This window comes from Embiotoca jacksoni, unplaced genomic scaffold (genome assembly GCF_022577435.1).
Source record: "Embiotoca jacksoni isolate LCO1_2020_lvr unplaced genomic scaffold, fEmbJac1.0.p SCAF_23, whole genome shotgun sequence".
Classification (NCBI taxonomy): Eukaryota; Metazoa; Chordata; class Actinopteri; family Embiotocidae; genus Embiotoca; species Embiotoca jacksoni.
The window spans coordinates 6,974,651-6,997,015 of NW_027185374.1; the positions used below are offsets into that span (position 1 = coordinate 6,974,651).

At 46.3% G+C, this 22,365-nt stretch overlaps 2 protein-coding genes across 3 annotated transcripts; one reads left to right on the forward strand and one right to left on the reverse strand.

Annotated features, from left to right (window-relative positions):
- The first annotated feature begins 1,902 nt into the window (after positions 1 to 1,902).
- Positions 1,903 to 14,894, forward strand: znf410 (zinc finger protein 410). Its single transcript, XM_069158538.1, has 12 exons — positions 1,903 to 2,003; positions 2,385 to 2,466; positions 2,559 to 2,619; positions 2,919 to 3,051; positions 4,612 to 4,797; positions 5,776 to 5,997; positions 7,837 to 7,996; positions 9,532 to 9,713; positions 10,192 to 10,281; positions 10,457 to 10,567; positions 11,751 to 11,870; positions 13,703 to 14,894. Exons 3-12 carry the CDS (start codon positions 2,587 to 2,589, stop codon positions 13,801 to 13,803), a joined length of 1,338 nt encoding a protein of 445 aa, XP_069014639.1. The 5' UTR covers positions 1,903 to 2,003; positions 2,385 to 2,466; positions 2,559 to 2,586; the 3' UTR covers positions 13,804 to 14,894.
- On the reverse strand, positions 13,927 to 22,171 carry LOC138203569 (ectonucleoside triphosphate diphosphohydrolase 5-like). Of its 2 annotated transcripts, none has more exons than XM_069158540.1 (15): positions 21,927 to 22,171; positions 21,128 to 21,204; positions 19,922 to 20,142; positions 19,340 to 19,419; positions 18,907 to 19,050; positions 18,386 to 18,461; positions 17,888 to 17,923; positions 17,453 to 17,541; positions 17,283 to 17,365; positions 16,866 to 16,927; positions 16,429 to 16,530; positions 15,955 to 16,098; positions 15,565 to 15,621; positions 15,263 to 15,378; positions 13,927 to 14,756 (listed from the first exon to the last, which is right to left on the reverse strand). In XM_069158540.1, the coding sequence occupies exons 3-15, from the start codon at positions 20,133 to 20,135 to the stop codon at positions 14,673 to 14,675; spliced, it is 1,287 nt and encodes a 428-aa protein (XP_069014641.1). In that variant the 5' UTR covers positions 20,136 to 20,142; positions 21,128 to 21,204; positions 21,927 to 22,171; the 3' UTR covers positions 13,927 to 14,672. The 2 variants fall into 2 exon arrangements, with proteins under 2 accessions (XP_069014641.1, XP_069014640.1); XM_069158539.1 differs by having other exon boundaries at positions 21,321 to 22,171.
- Positions 22,172 to 22,365: the final 194 nt, after the last annotated feature.

The window sequence follows — 22,365 nt, forward strand, 5'->3', positions numbered from 1 at the left end:
TGTCCTTCTATTATTGTAATGGACGAGTTGGAATACCACGTGTGCTCAATGAAGGTCTTATTAAGACACTCGAGCCGGGACGGATTGCTGGCACCATTTCGGCCTTCTGCCTTGTCTGCAAACAAAACGCTCTTAACTAAAAAAAACTAACCGGTACAAAATGTCCTTTTCTTTCCGTCCGTCGACCAAGAAGACGTCTTTCGCATAATTTACCTCACGGATTTCAGCTGAACTCCTTTTAATCAGATGCAAAATATCCCTGGTATGAATGGCGATCGGTTCACTGTACGCTCTGTAAATCTTCACCGATACTGAAATGGAACAAAAAGATCAGCAAAGTTTTGGCTGCAAATAGCACAACAAGTGTCCAACGTCTCCGAGAGCTCTCCGTCTTCGCTGCCAGTTATTTATTTATTCCGACGTGATCACCATCAGCTCGGTGTGATCGAAAATCTGCTTTTGTTTCCACGGATCCACACGGTTGCTCTCTCTTGGCTCTTGTTCATGTGGCGGATTATTTATTGACTGAACTGTATCAAAACCACAAAGTCTCTCTGTTACTGCTGTTGTAAATTCTGTCTCACGGACGTCGTGGCACGATCACGTTACTTCTATTCTCTGGTTCGAATGTCAAAACAAGATGAGAATTGAAAAAAGAAAGAAAGACTGCTTTTGCTTTTAAATGTAGGACAATTTTGTAACACTGGATTTTGAGTTTCTTTTTTTTTTTTAAATACTGGCAGCTTTGATTTCTTCGTGCATTTCAGTCTGCCTTCTTTCATTGTAAAGATGCTGAACGTTTTCCTGTGGTGCACCTCCCAACAGTGATGGAAAAATGATCATTACATAAATAATAGTTTAAAAAAAATAAATCTTTATGGAGTCATTTAGTGGAATTATGCAGACTGAATGTAGTGTTTTTCTTTTCTAAAAGTGGAAATGCTGAAAGTGGTTGAAATACTCCTGAGACTTGCCATAAGACTTGTTCTAAATAATGACACTTCAGTTATGTATACCAATCAAAGATCAGGAAGCTAAGATTGATAAAGGGTTTGATGTAACAGGCGTTAGGGCTCTTTTTGTACATTTTAAATTCAAGACTTGTTGCTTGTGTAATAAATGTCCTTCCAAAGAAGATGCTCCTGTTGGATGTGATTTTATGCAGCTGTTTTTTTTTTTTTTTTTTTTAAAGTGAAATGTGTCAAAATGAATGGGACTGCTGTCCACAGTCCTTAAAGACAACAGTTTCTGTTACCGGGGTCCAAAATTAAAAAAGTCTTGGATAGATTAGAGGTTAGGAACAGTAAATGTTTAATTTAGGAGTTTTTCCACTCACCAATTTCACTCACAAATGGAGAAAAAGCAAATAGAAACCTTTGTTCCAATAGGCACTGGTAAGCAACACAAACACTGAACAATGTGTACTCTGCAAACAGGGATTGTATTTTAGATCCATAAAGCCTGTCTATTACTCTGCAGAGGAAGTTGTTTCATTCGCTTCAGGGTACAACTCAAACTTTAAAATTGTTTTATTAGACCAACTGCATGTTGAAGTATGTATTACAGCCGAAAACCTATGTACTATCTAAAATGTCATAAAAATAAATACCAGACATGATATTATCATGCAGTAAATATTAAAAGATCAGTAAGAAGCAAAATAAATCAGTACATCTCTTATTTTTAATGGTAAAAACAGACATCCTGTCTCTTTTTCATCTTAACTCTTTTGCAAAGATATATAATTTAACCAAAGAGCAAATATACATACATACAGTATATATATTTTAAATCGGCGATTACAGCTAAATTCCCAGTTTCGTGTAGTTTTCCGTTTCGACCGCTGGGTGGCGCCAGTGACAGTTAATCGTCGGGCGAGAAACGCGGAAGTCCTCCCCCCCCCCAACATCGTTCCTTCCGGGATTCCGTAGAACGAAACCTGCCGCTCTGTTTTGACACGATTCTCCAGCCAAAGTTACTCGCAGTTACACGACCACCGCGAGGTAAAGGAACCGCTCTCGTGTTACTGCGCGTCTAAGGGAATTAAATTCACACCCGCGTACCGCCCGCGGCCCGGTTAAACGGCGGGAAGTGGGGGGTGGAGGAGGAGGAGGAGGAGGGGGGGGGGGGGCCCCTGTCGTTTGAGAAACCGGCCCGAGTAGCTCGCGCTCCGCCGCTAACCCAGCTAAAAGCTAAGATAACAAGGCAGCCTGTCATCTGCCCGCTTCGTCCACAACAGTTCAGATTGACGCGGTGCCGCCGAGCTTTATTTATCTACGCTGTTTGTTTGTTTGTTTGTTTGTTTGTTTGTTTTCCTCACACTTGCAGTGTTTGTTTGTTTACCTGATAGTTGTTTTTTTTTTTTGCCTTGTTGTCAACCGCAGCTCTCGTGTGATGGGTTTGACTCCCAAGATGACCTGCAGCTCGTGACCGACAGAGCGTCCCGTTCAGCAGGTCCCGTTTGAGGTACGTCGGTCGTTGTCGATCAGACTCGAGCCAGTTCCCGAGCACAGCGGCGGGCGCCTGTGACGTCTCCGTGTTGTTGTTTTAATCTCCAGGTAACACGCACACACACAGGGGGGACCCATGCTTTCTGATGAGCTCGACTCCAAACCAGAGGTAAGATCTTCCATCATGTCCGGGCTCCCATCTTTCACCGGAGCTTCTCCTCCCTCCTCCCTCCTCCCTCGCCTCCCTGTAAAGGTTTTTCCCTAAATGACCCTCTTTTTTTCCCCTCTACTAATCTCAGCCCTTGTCCTGATAACGTGTTGAAGGCTGCCCGATAACTTGTCACCGATCCTAATCGTGTGTCCTGGACAGTGAACACAAGTCATTACCAAGAAAACGTTTCCACCTTGTCTGACAATACATCATCATCATCATCATCATCATCATCATGATTGTTTTCCTCCCCTCAGCTGCTGGTGCAGTTTGTGCAGAACGCCTCCATCCCGTTGGTGCAGAGTCTGGAGGACTCCGAGTCCAAACACTCCTGCCTGCCTCTGCTGGCTCCGGTGGAGAGCTCCCTGTGCAGCCCGCTGGAGCTCACAGGTCAGCTGACACTCGCTGCTGCTGCTGCTGCAGCTGCCCTTTCCGCCACAGAGCACCGAGCTGACACATTTTCTCTCACACTGCACCGCTCCTCTTTTTGTTTGAATTTTTTTTTTTTTTTTTAGTTGCAGGCCACATAGTTTATAGTTGTAATATAGGTTAGGTAGTTACTTTATTAATCCCCGAGGGGACTTTTTTTTTTCCGCTACAGCAGCATACAGGAAGCAATAAGATAATAATAGAATAATAAAAAGCAATAAAATAGCAGTAAAAAATATTAAATATAAAATAAAATGCACAGTATATACAGTACAGTGTATATATCTATATATATTATATACAAACAACCAAGAAACACAGACGACAGTGTTATTGTTGTGTGATGGATTTGGCCAGAGGTGAGTTATTGTACAGACTTATTGCGGTCGGCAGGAATGATCTTCTGTATCAGGAATGATCTCCTGTATCAGGAATGATCTCCTGTATCAGGAATGATCTCCTGTATCAGGAATGATCTCCTGTATCAGGAATGATCTCCTGTATCTGGAATGATCTCCTGTATCAGGAATGATCTCCTGTATCAGGAATGATCTCCTGTATCTGTCCTTGTGACATCATCACAGAGCAAGAATTCCCACAAACGAAACCTCCACTGTCCAGACCGGTAACCAACAGTCTGTGCTTTTACTCTCCAATCTCTGTAATTTATGACAAAGCGGTCGTAAAAAAAAAAAAAGCCTTGGAAGAGTTTTGTATTTAATTAATATTTGCTGCATTTTGGAAGTATTTGAAATGAAAAAAGAACAACAACTTGGCAAAAGCTGAACTGTCGGAGAGCCGAGCGGTTAAATGTGTGCAGTGAGAAACTTCTCTGCTCAGCAGTTTCTGGATCTTCTCCTCTATAAATAAACAGAATGGGCAAAATTCAGAATCACTACAAAAGTGACGATAAAGTGAATCCTTTGTCTGCGATTGGAACCGGTTCTCCTTTTAAATGCATAAGTGACAGCCAGTCATTTATTACATTTGCCTCTTTTTTTTTTTTTTTTTTTTTCTTCTCTATCCAAGTGCAGCAGTGTAGAGGGAATACGTTGAAAACAAAAAGTCCGTTTTCAAGTTGATGTTGGAGGTGTCTGGACATTCTCCAAGTCTCACAACATCTCTTCACTCTTCAGCTCAAGATTCGCTTTTGCTTTGCAAACGTGTTGAATTACTTTAAGCCCCGTATTCTTCAAATTTGACGAGCTTCAGCTCACTGCACTTGTTAACGATACTCCAAGCATCCACAGCTTTTCTGTTTTCTGTTTCTCCACTTTTGAAAAAAGACGTGCAGATAGAACATTAATCATGTATAAATGTATTATTATATCCACTGTTAAGTTACCGGATTGCATTGCGTGCGTCCTTGAAGTCTTGTGAACACACACAAACACACCGTTCGAGCCATTAGATCGATAACACCGTTGCCGCCAAACCCGGTAAAAATGTCGCGGGTGATTTTGGAGCTGATTCACAGATAACTTGTTGTTTCATTAAGCGCAAACACGGTTTCCTCTTCAGACGGAGGCCTGAGCCATGAGCCCAACAGTTCTCCCTCCCTGTCGGAGTTCGGAGGTGTTTCGGAGCGAAGCGCCTTGGTGGTCCAGGCGCACTCTCACCCGCGGGCCTCGCCCAGCCCCCCGCCCATCCTCCATGACCTGCAGCAGTCCGACAGCACCTCCTACGTCTTGCTGAACCTCGCCAAAGGTAAAACTGACATCTGCACGCAGAGTCCGAACTGCACAGCCGCCGATCACCGAGCTGCCGGCGTTTGAGTAATCGTGACATCACTCGCTCCGCTGACGTGTTACTTCCTCCGATGTAAATGCTTCAGACGGTCCCAGACGACTGCCTCTGCCTGTGTAGGCCGGTGAAGTCACAATAAAGACCTGTCAGGTTCCTCATCGGCTGCCAGTCACACGCCTAGACTTCACAAAAGAGGAAGGAAAAAGGTTTTCCTCCCGTAGCATCAGGTTAGCAGACGCTGCTGCTGCTGCTGCAACAATGAAAGTGACTGTCGGATCAGGGATTCTTTTGTTGACATCCTCAGATCAAACGGTTCTTAAAAAAAAAACTAACTTACAGATGAATCAATGAGCAAAATAATATTCAGCTGTGCCCCAAATGGAAAGAAGAAAAAAAAAAAAAAGTTTCATATTAAAGGTCTAAATCTGTTCTGTTGTCTTGAACTTTGTGCTTCGCTCGACGCAGCGCGGAAAAGAAATGGGGTGACACATTTTCAGGGAGAAGCTGTGAATTATTTTGGCTCGGAGAAACGATCGTTGGCAGGCTCGTCCTCCCGGTTCATCGGGCCTCGGCGGCAGAGTCAGAAAATTCATTTTGGTCCCTCGTCATCCACCTTTTGTGCCGTTCGCCGCGTTCTGTCTGAGACTCGGCGAGCGACGTGAAGGATAAAAAAAGACTTTGCGGCGGACAGAATCACTCATCTTTTGTTATGTCTATACAAAGGATTGATTGCTTTTTAAAAAAAACATTTTTTATTATTTTTTTTTAAGTACGTGTGTCTGCTGGCGAGCTTCGCGTCACCCCCCGTTCAGAATAAAGCCAGGACATTAAACCCGCGCTGCCGGCGGGAGGACGTTAACGCGACCTACGGGGACTCGGGTCATTGGTCTCCTTCCGCTCCGCGGTGATCCTCCCTCTGCGTCTCCTTCCCACTCTCAGGCATCACAGCGTCCTCGGAGTCCCTGATCTTCGCCGCAGACGGCGCCGGCGACGACGACGATGAGGGGGTCTCGTCGGGGGACTACGGGATCGACGGCAGCGCTCCCTGGTATCTGCGGGTACAGGAGCTGGCGCACGACAGCCTGATCGCTGCCACGCGGGCGCAGCTGGCGCGAGACGCCAAGGCCAGCCAGGACGCCAGAGCTGCGAGCGTCAGCAACGGTAAAGTCACCTTGTCTCATTGAGATGTTTTTAGAGGTCTTTGCTTTTACTTTTACCGTCAGTGAGGCTTTTCATAACACCGTATTGTCTCGCTGCTGACGGGACGCGTCGTGTAACTTCAGGTTTACGATGAGGGCAAGATGAGAAAACGAGGCTGCGTACAGGAAGCGGCGCGTCTCTCTCCGGGAAGATTAGCCGGCCCGCTCACATCAAAGACGGAGAGAGAGAGAGAGAGAGAGAAGAGAAACGAGGTCAGCGACGAGACGAAAACGCAACACTTCTCATCTTATAAGTCCCTGAATCAAAATGAACTCGCAGCTTCGTCTGCGCAGATTTACAAGCCTGACGAGCGGATCTCCAGGAGGGGCCGGGAACGTCACGTCGCCGTGAACGCATCGGTCGCCCGGCACGTTACGGTCCTGCTGCAGCCGGGATGATTTACAGGAGCGTCTGCGGCTCGGACGGTCGAGCGGGTTGCCCGCTCGGTGCAAAGTTGGCGGCTTAATGTGCCGGTCCTTCTGTCCGCGTGCGAAGGAGAGGCGACATGTAGAGGGCTTCGAGACCCCTCTAGTTTAAATAAGTGCCGAGCCTTTCCCTTGTAAATGTGCATTTAGTCATGAGAGCCCGAGAGACGGACACAAGTTCAAGGAGAGACTCGGCAGCAGAGCACGAACTACGAAGTCAGGAGAGGAGAATAACTGATGCTTCCTCAGATATTCTTATTTGCTTTTGTGCCACAAGAGTTAAGATGAGTAGACGATACCACTCCGAGGTTCCTAATTTCAATGTGCCGTTATCAACATAACCCCGTCGACTCTCGACGTTTTACGGGGGCCCGCAGCGTGTTGCCCATTTCGTTGCGAGCTCCGGCACCTTCCTGCGGTCGCCGCTGGTTGCCCGGCAACTGCTCGCAGCCAAGAAATTCTCTCGATAGCTGCTGATCGGAAACGGCGATCGCAGCACTGCACGCAGTATCGGTCACAATAACGTGCGGAGCGGCCGAGAGTCGCGATCGGGTCGCAGATCACGGCGCGACGCCGGCTCCGCATTTAACCGGTAAAATGTTGAACGCTGAACTTCTTCGCTGCGTTTAAAGTTAACGCGGGCGACGGACGGACTTCCCCCGGCAGGATACCACAGCCCCCGAAACGGTTTTCCCCACACTTCTGCGTGTCGATCATGCGCAAGAAGCATTTATTGCACCCGCCGTCTTGTTTAACGAGAACGTCAGAAAAGTGTCTCAAAGTCTGCATGTTGTCTGTTTTGAAACACGGAGGTGGAGGAAATCTCCTCGAGCGCTTCCTTCCTGGATGTAAAGCACGTGCGTTGTTTTCCCGCAACCCTTTGCTCGTGTGTTTGTGGCTGACCTCGGGTCATCGTGTAGATATGTTCAGATCTCAGCGAAGGCGTTATGTTCTTCCTGCGTGTATCTTTTGACTTGGTTACGTTTCCATTAAGGTGGAGCAAGTAAAGCTGTTTATGAGTGACAGTGGGTTCAGTGTGGGACTGAAGCTCCTCGGTAACGGCTGCCCTCCCGCTAAGTCCCATTAGATTAGACAACTTTCCCTCAGCAGTCGGGTATCGGTTATAGGTGCCGGCACGCCACGAGCCAAATTGGTCCAGTTAGAAGTGTTGCAGGCGGAGCAGCGTGGTCGGGTTAAAAGGGAGCGATTGCACTCAGCTCTGGCTTGTTTTCTTTTGGCCGCAGTTGTTGGGAAGGTCTCGGTCGGTGAGCGATGATTAGCTTTTATGGAGTCGGGCTCCAGAGGCCGGCCACCTGGCTCTCCTGGATCGTTTTTTTGCGGAGCCCCGCTCACTTGTCCTCTCCCGGTTGCCTAGGTGACCACACACACGGCCTGACGGCAGAAGGGGACAAGCGAGAGCTGCCGTCTCGAACCGGCCGCCCGCTCGCCAAGCAGATCCTGCGCTGCTCGTTCGAGGGCTGCTGCAGGACGTTCACCTGGCCGGCTCATCTCAAGTACCACCTCAAAACACACAGGTACGCACGCACACGCACACACACACACACACACACACACACTCACTCACTCACTCACTCACTCACTCACTCACTCACACTCTCACTCGCACTCTCACTCGCACGCACGCACACACACTCGCACACTCACTCGCACTCGCACACTCACTCTCACTCGCACGCACGCACACACACTCGCACACTCACTCTCACTCGCACACTCACTCACGCACGCACACACACACTCGCACACTCACTCACACTCTCACTCGCACTCTCACTCGCACGCACACTCGCACGCACTCACTCACACACACACACACACACTCTCACTCGCGCGCGCACGCACACTCACTCACTCACTCACACACACACACTCACTCACTCACTCACTCACTCACACACACACACTCACTCACTCACTCACTCACTCACACTCACTCACTCACTCACTCACTCACTCACTCACTCTCAGCAGGGGGATTTCCATTTTCGCAAATGTGGATAAATTCTTCAAACTGAAAAATAATAATTTAAGCTTGCAGGCTTCCAACTTTCACAACACACAACACCAGTCGTTGCACACATAAGCTCTGAATTATCACGCATACAATCGACTCTCTGCCCCTCCTAAAGAGTTCCAAGCCAAATACCGGGGCTTACCGGGGCTTACCAATTCATAATGAATAAAATAGGGCCAAAAAAACATTTTCACCCTCTGAATTTGAGATGTTTTATTATCTACAACATAAATAGTAATATCAATGAGAAGCAGGACTTGTTGTATAACACTGGAAGAATCCGAGAGAAATACTAATTAAATAGTCTCGCCTTGTTTCCAGCCTTTTGAACACGTCGGTATCAAACAACCACTCAAACGTTTGATCAACTTTGCACCAGGATATCTGGGGGATTTGTTGAGCCGTTTCATAGAAAAATCAATTGTAATTTATAAGTCATCATAGTTAGTAAAATATATAAATAATAACGGACTTGCTCTACACTTCACTCAGCCCACACAAGATCTCTGTGTCTGCCAACTTCAGCCTGACATCAAATGGTTCAAAACAAAGTTTTGATAAAAATATAACAGCTTTAGAAATGTTGTCAATGTAATGAGTCTTTTGTCCTGATGAAGTGTCCTGAAGCAAGACGCTGTGTCCCTGTGACCTCCGTTGTCTAACCGCTCTGTGACTCCATCACAAAATGTCTATAAAGGGATCAATAATGGATCGTTTTGATAGATGAGGTGCAAAAAAATACCAGGGCCCGACCAATACTGGATTTTTCAGGCTTCTGTCGATATTAGGAAGTAAAAGAAATCCTGATATTAATACACTCACTGAAATGCGGAGTCAAACACTCGTGACAGAGATGTGTAACGGAGGCCAGATATTTAACATTTTAACGACTACCTTCGTCCAAAATGACGTCACTGCACTGAAACAGTGAACTTTTAACTGGGAATGTAATAATTACCATTCACTATAAATATATATATATAAAAAAACATGGAGACGCTGAGGTTTGTTCTGCTCGGTTATCTCGCCTCCCAGGAACGACCGAATGTTCAGGTGCGGCGCCGAAGGCTGCGGGAAGAGTTTCTACGTGCTGCAGAGGCTCCAGGTTCACATGAGGACTCACAACGGCGAGAAGCCCTTCATCTGCAAAGAGAAGAACTGTGGCAAGAGGTTCACCACCGCTGGAAACTTGAAGAACCACAGGCGCATACACACAGGTGGGAAGAGGGAGATACCGGCGTAGTAAAGCCCGAACTGGCCGCAAGCAATAACCGACTCGGGCTTAATGCTTCCTCGGTGCAGTCGGGGCTGGAGATTTGACGACTCGGCAGCGGCGGCGCCTCCATTTCACCGCTGCAATCAGTAAAACTACTCGGTCATATTTTATTCAGGGTAACGTCAAGACTTTTGATGGCCTGCTCCGCCTGAGGGTCGGTTACACTGTATTCGGCCCGTGTGTCTGGAGGAGCAGCTTTCCAGGAGCTGCCGCTGACCTATTTAGGTTATTCCTTGTTGTTCACGGCTCCCGCAAACAACACAACAGCTGCACGGCCTGCTCTGCCGTGACGCTCCGAGTGCGTCGGACCGTTTCGGTCCGATCGTGTCGGCGCATCGCCGACAAAAACAAAGAGCGTTTTAATTCGGCCCTCGTGCTGTGGAGGTAAACGATGTGTACGTATGTGTGGCGCTTTTCAGGAGAGAAGCCTTTTCTGTGCGAGGCAGATGGTTGTGGGCGATCCTTTGCAGAGTATTCCAGTCTACGAAAACACATGCTCGTACATTCTGGTGAGTGGGAACGAGTTTACAGCTGCTCAGCACGGGGCTTTCATTTTTATTTTTATTTTTTTCTAATTAAGGTGCTACATTCCACATGAGCCTTAAAGAGATGGTGTCCTGCATCAGCTCAGAGGATGAGATGTGTGCGTGTGTGTGTGTGTGCGTGTGCGTGTTTTTTTCCCAGGTGAGAAGCCTCATCTGTGTGGCATCTGTGGGAAGACGTTCTCTCAGTCCGGCAGCAGGAACGTCCACATGAGGAAGAGACATGGAGAGGAAGGACTCGGCAGAGAAACAGGTCTCTCTCTCTCTCTCTCTCTCTCTCTCTCTCACACATACACTCACATACACACACCCACCCAGTGTGGTAGGTGGATATGCTAATCCTCGGATTATGTTGCTCGAAGCAGCCCATACATTTTAAAAATGTGTGTGGAGCTGCTGTTAGTTTAAGTTACATTTGGGAACATTTCTTGAATTATTAATGACTTTTGGCCCTTAAAAATGAAGTCACTCAAATTTGTATTCTTGAGGGCCAGTGGTTGAATTGTTTGAGACGGTACATATCTTAAAAAAAGAAAAGAAAAGAGCAGACACAGCACGACTCCTCTGCAGAAACAGGTCCGTTAGGCTTCCGGTGATGAGGTCCGATTCTTCTGAGAAGTCTGTAATCGCCACGTTAAAATTTCTTGCTTTATTTCAAAGCTTTTTTTTTTTTTTGCCTTCACTGAGACAAAGGAGTGAATACTTGAGTAAATCTCCCACTGCAGCCGAGGGAAATGTACTCCCCCCCCCCCCCCCCCCCCACCCGTCTCTATTCTCAGGATCATTTTCAGGTCGTCTTCAGATTAAAAACATCCTTCAATGAGCTCTTCACATTCCAGCATCTGGACTAATTGTACAAAATAAGCTTAAATTCATTTTTAGCATGAAACAATGACAGCAGACGGATCCGTTCGCCTCCTTGTCACATTTCCGCCGCGGCGGGAAGCACCGCAGCTGATTCACCACGGAGGCAACGCTGCCAAAACTCTAATTATAAACAGCAGATTTATTCGGGTCAGCCTCCCCAAAGAGGCCGGTCTTTTCTAAAACAGAGCAAAGGAAGACGCAGCTTCACAACAGACTGGTACTTTTTTTTGGTCTTATTTATACAACACAGATTGAGGGGATTAATTATTAAACTGTTGGAATAACTACAAAACCAACAACGGCAAAAAAAAACAACAACACTTTGATGCAGTGGTCAAAAGCCGACTGAGGAAGTTAGTAACGAGTGCAGTTTTGAACATGAATTTCTCACACTTACAACCATCAAGACACGACGGTTGCCTTGACAGCCAGTGTCGGACATTTGTTGTCTGTAAGTCTGGCTCCGATGAAGACGAACGACGGTTGTGCTTCTTTTGTGTCGACGTGTGAGAAAAGAAAAACCACACACAAAAAAAATAAATAAATGAAACTCTGATGTCCTGTGACAGGAGAAGCTCTGACACAAAGCAGCCTGCTGGAGGCGGACGGCGAGAACGGAGACAGTATGGTCACCATGACAACAACCGTGGAACCCATGAATCTTCATCACGCCATGCTGCGATCACCAGGTAGGTGTTAAAACGTACACGATAAGAGAAAAGACAGCAGATGAAAGGGGGAGATGGAATAATAACACACCGAGCGCTGCAGTAATCCCTCGTCTGACGTCCTGTTCATGGCAGACGTGTCAAGTTACTGATGTCCTGTTCAGGTTTTTTTGGGTTTTTTTTTTTGGTAACCACTGTCACTCTGGCAGTCTAGATCTCTCGTGTTGTCCCTGAAACGTTGTATTTAGGATGTTTCAATAATTCAGGCAACAGTCTGCGGATTTAAAACACTTTAAAAATAGCAATTGCCAAAGTTAAACCATACTTTTACTTTATGTAACGTGACTCGTTGCGCAACCTTTCTGAAAGTGATGTAAAATAGTCACAACTCAAAAGGTCACAAAAAAAAAAAAAAAAAAATCTTCGCCAAACACACGTCGGCGATCGCAAGCAGACGGTTTCACCACCGCACGCTGAAATTCACTCCTCGCGTCCCTTCGCTGATGCCCCGTTCTGCTCGTGGTGGTCTGACAGCTGAACGAGCTTCGTTCACGAGTGTAACGCTGCTGCCTGTCGAATTCAGGACGGAGCAGCAGGAGCTCCGTCACATGTACAGTATCGTCAGCGGGGGACGAAGGCGACGGGTTCTTAAATGAAGTTATATTTTGGCAAATATCTTTGTTCGTGTTGTCTTTGGGTGTAAAAAAAATATGGCTGCTATGTTTGCGTTTGGTTTATTCTGATGTATTTTAGATTTGAACAGATTTCTACAGTTCTGTTCCACCGTCAGCGGAAGGTGTCGCTCCACGGTTGATTTGTCCACTGGCCTCTGTAGCGGATGTCTGGCTCGCTTTCAGACCAACTTTGGTCCTGCGTGGAAAAAAAGCTGCAGCAGCTTACCGTGCGTAATAGTGTCCGGTTTCGTATCGTTAAACCTTGTAACCGATGCGAGAGTTGTATCTGCATACTCGGCAGGAAGTCGAGCACGTTCCCTGCGCACGTTGGGACTCCTACAAAGTTGCACCTCGTCCCCGTTTCCGTTTTTGATCTTCATGGTCAGGATCTTAAGGGCTGGAGTGTTTCCTGTTTGGTGACCTCGGTGCTGCCTCCCTGCTCTGTGCCGATGATGTGGCCCCGCCGGCTTCACCGGGCTGTGACGCCGAGTCTGCTGCGGTGGTTTTGTTTGAGCGCGGAGCAGCTCAGACGAGGATCAGTTCCAAATCTGACGCCACGGTGCTCTAAAAACAGAAAACGGTGGCTCGCCCGCAGCGGGCGGCGAAAGGAGCAGTCCCAAGTATCTCGGGGTTCACGAGTGGCCGCAGACGGGAGCGATGAGCAAGTCGATCTACGCTCCTTCCTCCACCTCTGATCGTGAGCTCCGTTGGTGGCTGAAAGAACGAGGGCGAGGATGGAGAGAAGCAAAAAGAGTAAAACCGCTCTTCCTTTGAAAAGGAGCCGGCCGAGGTGGTCGAGGCGTCTGACCGGGACGCCACCTGGATGGCTAGAAATGTGCCGGGAGCAGGCAACTGGGCAGACCCGGGTTGTCCTGGGAGGATTATACTCATCTCCCTTCTTGGGATCCCCCTGACGGAGCTGGAGGAGGAGGAGGAGGAGGAGGCGAGAGATGGGAGAGACATCTGGGCCACTTTGCTCGGACCGTTGCAGCCACGGCATGATTGCCTGCAGAAGCTAAAAGGGCAAATTTATCTGTTCATAGGCAGAAATTCCTGATATATGCGGCAAATATAGCTCCACCTCACCGTTGGTGAATAACAAGTCACTGCGACGACATTCACGTTAAGGGGTAGTGTTCCTCTTTGAACTTGCCTTTGTGTTTGCGTCCTTTCCTACAGGTTCGGCGGACTCGGTGGTCGTTCTCTCTCAGCCGCATGAGCTGGTGACCATGGCAACGGAAGGCCACGCATATGGAGAAGATGTGGTTGCTCTGCTGTAGTCGGGACATCTCGACAAACATCACGCACTGCCCGTTTCAGCAGCGCTGGACTGACGGTCACAGAGGACTAAACATAGACGTCTATTTGTAAAGAGATGAATCAGACTTTAACCCTTGTAGATATTTGTAATTAACAACCAATGATGGTTTTATTTTCAAGTGTGAAATGGCAAAGTTTGTACAAGCAACATTTTTCCTCACCTTTTTTGAAAAACAAAAACTCCCAAAGAAATACCGAGACGGGTTTTTAAAAGTTTGTGAAACTATAATGACCACGCGTTGTTATGTGCATTACCATTATAAACGCAAGTCTGAAAGTGAAACGCAGTCTCTTAATGAAAACCTCAAAAGGTGCATCTGACTGTCAAATTAAAGTGCGCCAACTGTGACACGTGTACCCGATTATCTGTATTACTCACAACAAAACACTTGACATTAAAAAAAAAGTACTCCAAAACACAGCACATGGCAGTGCTGCATGTAAACGCAGAACAACCAGCCTGACAAGCCAGACCACCTGTTTATCAGCCGGAGTACAACAGAAACATCCATCTCAAACTAATTGGGTATCCAGTAATGCCCCGAGTTGCATTAACCCCGCGTGCTATTGGTAACATCTCTCATTCAGCCTCCAGTGCTTCGCTCGTTCTCCGAGTAAAGCAACACATTTACAGCGCAATATATTAACGCTTGAGAATAACAGCTTTTTTTTTTCTTTTTTTTTAAACAAATTAAGAATTACTCGAGGTTAGTTCTGCCCTCACGAAACCAACAGCGGGTGTGTTCGAGGTCGTGCACGTCACTTGTGTTCGTCAGCGAGTGCCACCTGAATCAGCTTCTCGTCACCGGTGGCCGTTCCTCGCGTCTCCTCAGTGGATTTTCAGGTTGTGGAAGTGGTCCAGCGTAGCGCCCAGAGCCCAGCTCGCCTCCACATTCTTCACTTTCTTGGTCAGCTAGGAGGTGAAAAAGCACCAAATCACTCAGATGACTTTTGTATAAACTGAATAAAAAAAAAAAATGTCACGTGTGGGGTTTTTTTTGTGCCTCTTTTCCTTCATGTTTTATGATGGAGAAAGCAGGTATTGTGCTCTTTACCATGAGGTTTGCAGTATAATTTTTAGATGGAGTTGTGAAGGTGTATCATTAATTCTCAAAAATGACATTTGAACAAATGCCAGTTGATAAAAGGCTCAGACGTGACCAAGTTTGCTTTCGCTGATGTGTCACGGCCTCCTTCTGCAACGTGGTGACAACCAATGCGAAGCTAAACTGTTCTTGTGTCTTTGGATGTGTTACTAACTCGTGATCTATCCAACGCAAGTCGGCTCCACCACTTGAAACGTGAAAAGCTGGTTTTAAAAAGCTTTACGACCTTTAGAGAAATGTTCCTTTGTGTCTCTTCCCTCCGGTTCATCCTTCAACCTGAGACGCTGCGGATGCTGGATAAATACTGCCTCACCTGCAGCACAGTGCTCTCCTTGAAGCCGAACCCGTCCTTGAGTAGACAAGTGATGTAGGTCATGTCCATACACAGGAAGGGACTGATGGGAGGGTCCTTGGTCATCTTATTGCACACTGAGCAGAGAAAAGGGAAAGCGTGCGTGTTAGGCTGGATGATCAGTTATCTGAATTCTGGTGAGAGGAGGTGGAGGAAGGCAGGATTTCAGATAGAAACAAGGCCCATTGAGATGCACACTGTGTCTCAAGTACAGGGAGCTGCAGATCCGTCACAGTATTGATGCATTCCTTTGCCCCGCTCACCCTCTTTGGCTCTCTTCTTGAAGTCTCTGACCTCCAGCGTCCCTCCCTGGACGCCATCTGCAACAGAAGGGGGCGGGGGGGGGGGGGGGGACTTGGGGGTCATCTCACTCACATTTAAAATGCTATACCATTCATTAGAGGAGGAGCAGATGTACATGCACGTTTCCATAATACTGATAATAGAGCTTGTGGCCTTTCAGCTCGGCCTGGCAGAGCATAGTAATTTCTGTAATACCTGCACACCTATAGCCCGTCAAATCCCCTGAGACAGGTGCAGATGACTCACATTTTTTTTCTAGCCTCGCATTGGAATGGGTAATAACACCCTGCTGGGTCCGTATAATCATATAAGGTGTGTACAGAAGGGTGTGTGCGTGTGTGTGTGCTTACTGATAAGGCCTGCATCCACAGCTCTGTCAAAATAATAGGAGAATGCGTAGAAGACATTGCTGTCTGCGAGCTCGTATGGCTGATGAATAATCCCCTTCACCACCTTAAGTACTTCCTGATAACAGAGTTTGTATCCTGCATAACCTGCAGAGAAAAACAGAGACGCCGGCGTAAATTATGCATCTAATGTTGAAACGGCTATGAAATGGTGTGTAATTCAAGTAAGTCCATTTTAATGGGTTTTATTGCGACTTTTTTTAGCTTCCGTCGCTAAATCTCCTGCGGTGTAGTTTGCTCAAATCCATCACGTGACCTCATTCACCCCAGTTGTTTGCAGTCACTTTAAAATGCCGGGGTTTAGTAAAACACCAGAAAAACAAAAGGTAAAAATCTGAAGACGTTCTTCCCAACAAACAGGAGCTTTGGATTTAGTCTCCTCATATTTTATTATACTTAGAGTAAATGGGATCTTACCGTCAGGGTCCCCGCTCACTTGATAAGTTAGTCCTCCAAAGCTCCACTCATCCCTGAACTTCTTTGGCAGGCAGGAACTTTTATAAACCCGCCACTCCAACCCTGCGAGGTGACAGACGTGAACCGTTTAATCTTCCAACTGCTTCAACAGCAACGTAACCAACGTCTGAGACCGATTTAAAACCATTTTCACTGAAGCCCTTCAGTGACTCATCATCGCTTCAATTGTTTATCAGAAAGGAAGACTTGAAGTACCTCCCGCAACAAACATCTTTCTCTCGTTATCTGTATTTTGAGAGCGGTAGGCAAGAAGGACAAACGCAACAAAAGGAAAGAACACTCGACACTTCTTGGAGGACTGATTCGCTTGTGCGGTGACATGCGGAGAAGACGCTGAGCCACAGCTAACGGCAGCAGAGCACCTTTACTTCATGTACCTTCTGCACCCAGGGCACCCAGAGTGGCCAGTCGCGCTGCCATCAGTCCGTTTCCAAGATAGCTGGATGGAGTCAAAACATTGTTGCGCAGTTACAAAAGCCAAGCAGCGACAGATTGTTCATGTAACAAACAAGTCATTCTGAAAGTAGGCCAAACAAGCAGAGTCTGCCTGTTATTCACATCCTAATGACTCAGCGGATTCTCAAAGCTTTCCTAATTAAAAAAAAAAACGATTCAAGTGAAGTTGCAGCTACAACAAAGTCAGTGGTATTTGTAGGCCGCTTTAAAACTTGTAAAGTACTTAGAAAGGGCATTAAAGAGATCCAAAATCAGGAACTGATTTCATCAAATCGTGAAGTTCAAATGTAGGATTTGACTTAAGTTTTATTAGACATGCATTCATATTCAACTGTTACCTGTGAGTGTACAATTCAAATGTTGAGCTGAACAGGTCAAATCTGGCAACGTAATCGGCAACAGGAACACTTTCAATGGTTTTCTGCCGTGAAACGCGAAAGACAGAGTGAGTTATTAATCACTGAAGACTCCTAATTCCATTCTGGAAACATTCAAAGAAGCAGCTGACCCTCAGTTTGGGCAGGAAAGTGATCTGTGTGGATCCTCCTCCCAAATCCAGTATCCCCACCGTCTTCTTGGTTCGTGCGTTCAGGTGACCTGAAAGTATTTTAATCCGGCAAGCACAACAGAGGAGAGCTAATCAGTTACACCTGCGATGCCAATCTTCAAAAGGCCTGTTTGGTACACATGTACAAGGCCAAAGTATAAAATCCCAGCGTTCAGCGTGATAAAGATCAGAGCGATCCCCTTCAGGCGAGGAATTCACAGCTGCATGCCGTCAGCCTCGATTTATGAGCACGGCTGTATAATAAGACACCGTGACAATTTCAGGCACCGAGTTAAATTTGGATGAACAGGAGATAATAACAGAAAAGACAAGCTCTTGTACAATCAGACAAAAATACTCAGCAGTCTTGTGTAGGAATGCGTTTACGATACTTACCTGTAAGAAAGTTCACAGTTATCCAAGCCAGGATTCCTGCAATTACAAAATTGGGAAATAAACAAACCAAGAAAGCCGAAACAAGTCACTCCAGGGGGAATACAAAAGTTCATTTCAGAAAAGCACATGTACAAACACATGCAAGTAAGAGCTATGATTCTCAACAGGAGGTTGAAATGCTGACAAATCAATTACACAACAGACAAAAGCATCTTCTTCACCACATAATTACTGACTTTCAGGGTCAAACCGACTTTGCGGTGAAGAGCTTTTTCATTATTTTTTTTTGTAAGTGTCATCATAAAAGACAGCTATAATCTATTGCAATTTAGGTAAATGCCTACAGTAAACAAAGATTCAAGGAAACTGCACAGAGCAGGAAAAGTAGTGCTGACGGCTCGCCGATGGCACCTACAAAATAACTGCAGAGAGGATGTGAGAGGCTGTGATCACTGACGAATGCGTTGCTCGTCAGGACAGAAGGCGGGCAGACGTTACCTTCGTTCGTGCCGTTCATTATGCTGACGCTGTTGTCTGGGACCAAAAAAGGAGATTCGTCAAACACATGTTGAACCTGAGGAGAGGGAGAGAAACGGGAGGATGAGATCACCGGGTCTGGAGGGAGGAAATGGCCCTAATGTTATCTACTGTAATGGTAGCTCATCCAGAGGTGCCCTCCGCTTGAAGGGATTAATTAATTCCCTCGGGGGGATTAATAAAGTATCATTTATCTTCCGAGGTGCCCCAGGGCTATCCATTCCCATCTTATCCCCTCCACACTGAGCTCACAGCACTCTGATAACAATACTTTCCCCGTTGTCTCTGCGCTGCTTGTCACCGAAAATGTTCTTTCCTCTTCTGCCTGCTGCTTCGCTGGATAAGGGGTTGTACTTTCTCATGAAAGTGTCAGACAATGTAGCGCCCAACAATTCCCCCACGATAAGGAGCAGCGCTCCACTTTGCAGAACCTTGGTGCTGTGTAAGCAGGACCTCAGAGATCTCAGTCCTGTCTCGGTTACCTGGTTCAGAAGAGCCCGAGCTTTCTCTGCAACCAGCAGCCGAAGTCCAGCTGTGGCCCGAAGGAGCAACGGAGTTCTCTTCCACTCCAGTCGGGGAACTGTCTTCTTCGCCACCTTCAACAACATCCTCACTGTTTGTCCGGCCTTTAGAGACAAGAGACAAGCGTCACTACCAAACAGCACTGGACACGACGGCCGTTTCACAACAGGGTGACTGGTCAGAGATGAGAAAACACTTCAAGTGTTAAGTTAGTTGCGGCGGCTTGAATCTTCGCTTGTTTGTCATTTTTCTTTTCTCACTTCCCACTTACTTTCATTAGCAATGTGACTGCTGCAGAGGGAAGCTATTGGCAGTGTTACTGAATATAATGTGGAGCCGGAGGTCCTTTTCCTTCAACTCAATAGAATTGATCAGATTTGACAATGAACTCACCGTTTCAGGGGAGTCAGCATACGCTGACAAGCCGGGCTTTACGGAGTGGAACATCTCATTGTCCAAAACCGGCAGCTCCTCTGAAACATACAAGATCCACCAACATCAAAAATGTAGCGGCTATTAAAAGCATTAAGAGGTCTGAATCTGCTTAGCTACGTATGCACGATATATCCCCGTTGTCAAGGTGAGGCATGTTGACGTGAATCTGACAAAAAAAAAAAAAAAGGATTATTCCTGAAACAGTAAATGAAGTATGACCTACGTTCCCTCAAGTGAGAATTAACAGCTTTCCAGAACTGTGAGGCTGTGAGAACAGAGAGAACGCATAGATACTCACTTCACTTCAATTCAATCCATATCTACCAGTCAGTACTGCAAAACAGCTTGTTACTCTGCTGTAAATCAATTGGCCTTGTGAAGTGTTTCTCAGGAAATCTACATGACTCACAGGACGCTGTTTCGGCTGTAAACATGTGATTTCGCCTGCTGCTCACCACGGATGCCGATATCATCAGAAAAGTAAAAAAAAAAAACACACACCGGTCGGACTAATCCGAGACAAACGCTGCCCGGTGCTACCTGAGTCACTGTGGATGAAAGTGTAGACGTGGATGCGTGTCCCCGTGCTCCCGGCATCGAACATCACTGCGTAGAAGATGCGGCTGTGGTTTGCCGGTCGGCTGAGACTCGGGAGGATCCAGGGAGGATCCAGGAGGAAGGTCTTGACTTGGGCTTGTATCGGCCCTGCGACGGCGAGCAGGACCAGACAGAGAAGCGGCACGGCGGGCTTCATCTTCGCCCTGCAGGATCATAAAGAAAAGCAACAACAACACGTCTTCTGGTTAGATCTCTGTAATCGGTCTTAAACTGCCCAAGAAAGCAGCTCCGACTGCTGCTTGACTGGTATTAGGAGACGTTTAATTACGGCATGACAAGCAACAGAGGACTAAGAAGCAGTCAAGTTATTTACACCCCTGAATGTGACCACACCCCGTCAAGAGTTCCCAACCAACCACAGGGACGTATCCCAGAATCAGCCTCTTCACCTGCTTAGTCATCTCCTGTAGAAATTTAGAAAAACATCCCAATTCCACCGTGCCGTATTTAAATTGGTGCGCTTTAGTTCTTTTGATCTTGATGTTCAATCAATATTTGGACACTCAAGCAAGTCTCAACATCTATACAGAAGTGCAGAATGATGAAATCTTAAAAAGCCTCAGTGAAGCATTGCTCTGAGAAAACCCTGCTGAGACTCACTGATAACACAGAGTGAGAGTGAAGACATTCAACTCCAGAAATTGAACTGCTTGTCAATACTATTTGAAGTTTTCAATTTCAGCCCTTTAACTCGTGCTTTGGTGTGGAGCGAGCAACGCCACAACTGGACATCCATTATCATTTATTACTGAAATGTTTCAGAACCAAAGTGATACCTATAAAAGGAGAGTTGACGAATTCCTCAGGGTTTTATATGCTTATTGCAAAGGGTGCACGCTCCTCTGTGGGACTTAAAATATAAACATTTGTGGTCCAGATGTTTGCTAATTCAAAGCTACTTTTGCGCAAAATATTACAAACACATCAAAATACACTCATCGACACTTTCCCCACAAATATCTGCTAATAATAAATATTATTCAAAATTAATTTGCTTGCTTGGAAATCATGACAAAGAAACAGGAAGAAAAAAAAAACCCTCATACATGAATTATATGTCGAATATCTCGGCATGTGAGAGGAGCATGTATTAAAAATATCTTCACAAGTCTGGCAGTGTGTACTTACTATGTGTGACCAGGGTTTTACTGATGTCCCCAGCGACTTGTATCGATGTCAAATAAATCTGTGGGTTCGGTGTGGCTCTGACACAGAGCAAAACAAACAAAGATAAAGGGGATAACAGAGATATCCCACTTTAATTCCCCCTGCTGTCTCAGGGCGGTGGACCCATGTGAGTGGCTTCCCTCCTAAAACTCACATTGTGGAACAAGTCCAAGACACGTCCGACATGCTCCATGGTTAAATAGCTGTAATTTACAGTGAACTTGTACTACAGTACTGTACTATTTGTACTGTGGTATTTCTACTGTAACTAAAATAATCTGGATCAGATCTGGTTGGGAACACAACGTTGGCAAAACTGCCAACAATCCCGGACAAAGCCTCCAAAACTCCTTCACAACATGCGGGACAAACTAATGAGCACCTTCAACAACAAACTCATCCAACCTCGCCGTTCAAAAGCAACGATACAGGAAGTGATTCTTCCCAGGTGCTGTCACGACTCTACAGCTCATCTGTCGCGTCTGTGGTCACTCAACTGGTAAACTTAAATTACCAGGTTATTATATTTTAATTCTCCTCCCTGATTTAGGATGCTGCCGTGCAAGATCTTTCTCGGGCACTCTCACTTGATATTTAGAAAATACGAGGTTATAGACAGCTGATCCTAAAGATAATTCACAGGTTCGATACTCGTGCAGCAGGTCGGTGTTTTGTAGAAAACAAGCTCAGATGCTGAAGGTTATTGTTGTTGTCAACACGAGTGGTATCCTCGCAGGAACACTTTTAACACTTTTCTTACCTCGCTAATGTTTACAACACTAACCCCGCGCGCAGCTCAACAGTAAAGTCGGTGACTACCTGCCGCGTGCTGGAGCGGTAAAACGGCTAAAAACCCCGGGAGATAAAAAAAAAAAAAAACAGCAAGAACAAACGCAAAACAATAAATTACACGGCACACACAACCCGTAACCAACTTAAAACCGTGTTAACGGACCGCGAAACACTACTAGAGCTCGGCCATGATGTCCGACTTTGCAGCGACTCTTCTCGCGGCTGGCTCCCGGTGACGTCACCGGGACTGTTTTCAGTCTCGTGCTGAGCTCGCTCATTGGACGTCAGAATGAAACGTGCTCCGTTCAGCAGCAAAATGTCAAATGTTTACATTTCACAGGCAGTCTAAGCAGTGGGATCAGGGCGACCAGGTGTCCCACTTTATGTGAGACTGCACAGCATTTTTA

Bases quoted from the DNA above. Each gene is read 5' to 3' on its own strand.
- znf410 (XM_069158538.1), top strand. From the start codon at position 2,587: ATGCTTTCTGATGAGCTCGACTCCAAACCAGAG. The intron at 5,998-7,836 runs GTAAAGTCACCT...CCGGTTGCCTAG, and splicing joins AGCTGCGAGCGTCAGCAACG to GTGACCACACACACGGCCTG. The intron at 10,568-11,750 runs GTCTCTCTCTCT...GTCCTGTGACAG, and splicing joins AGGACTCGGCAGAGAAACAG to GAGAAGCTCTGACACAAAGC.
- LOC138203569 (XM_069158540.1), bottom strand. From the start codon at position 20,135: ATGAAGCCCGCCGTGCCGCTTCTCTGTCTGGTCCTGCTCGCCGTCGCA. The intron at 17,924-18,385 runs GTAACGTCTGCC...TTGTAATTGCAG, and splicing joins AATGAACGGCACGAACGAAG to GAATCCTGGCTTGGATAACT. The intron at 15,622-15,954 runs GTAAGCACACAC...CTTCTGTTGCAG, and splicing joins TGTGGATGCAGGCCTTATCA to ATGGCGTCCAGGGAGGGACG.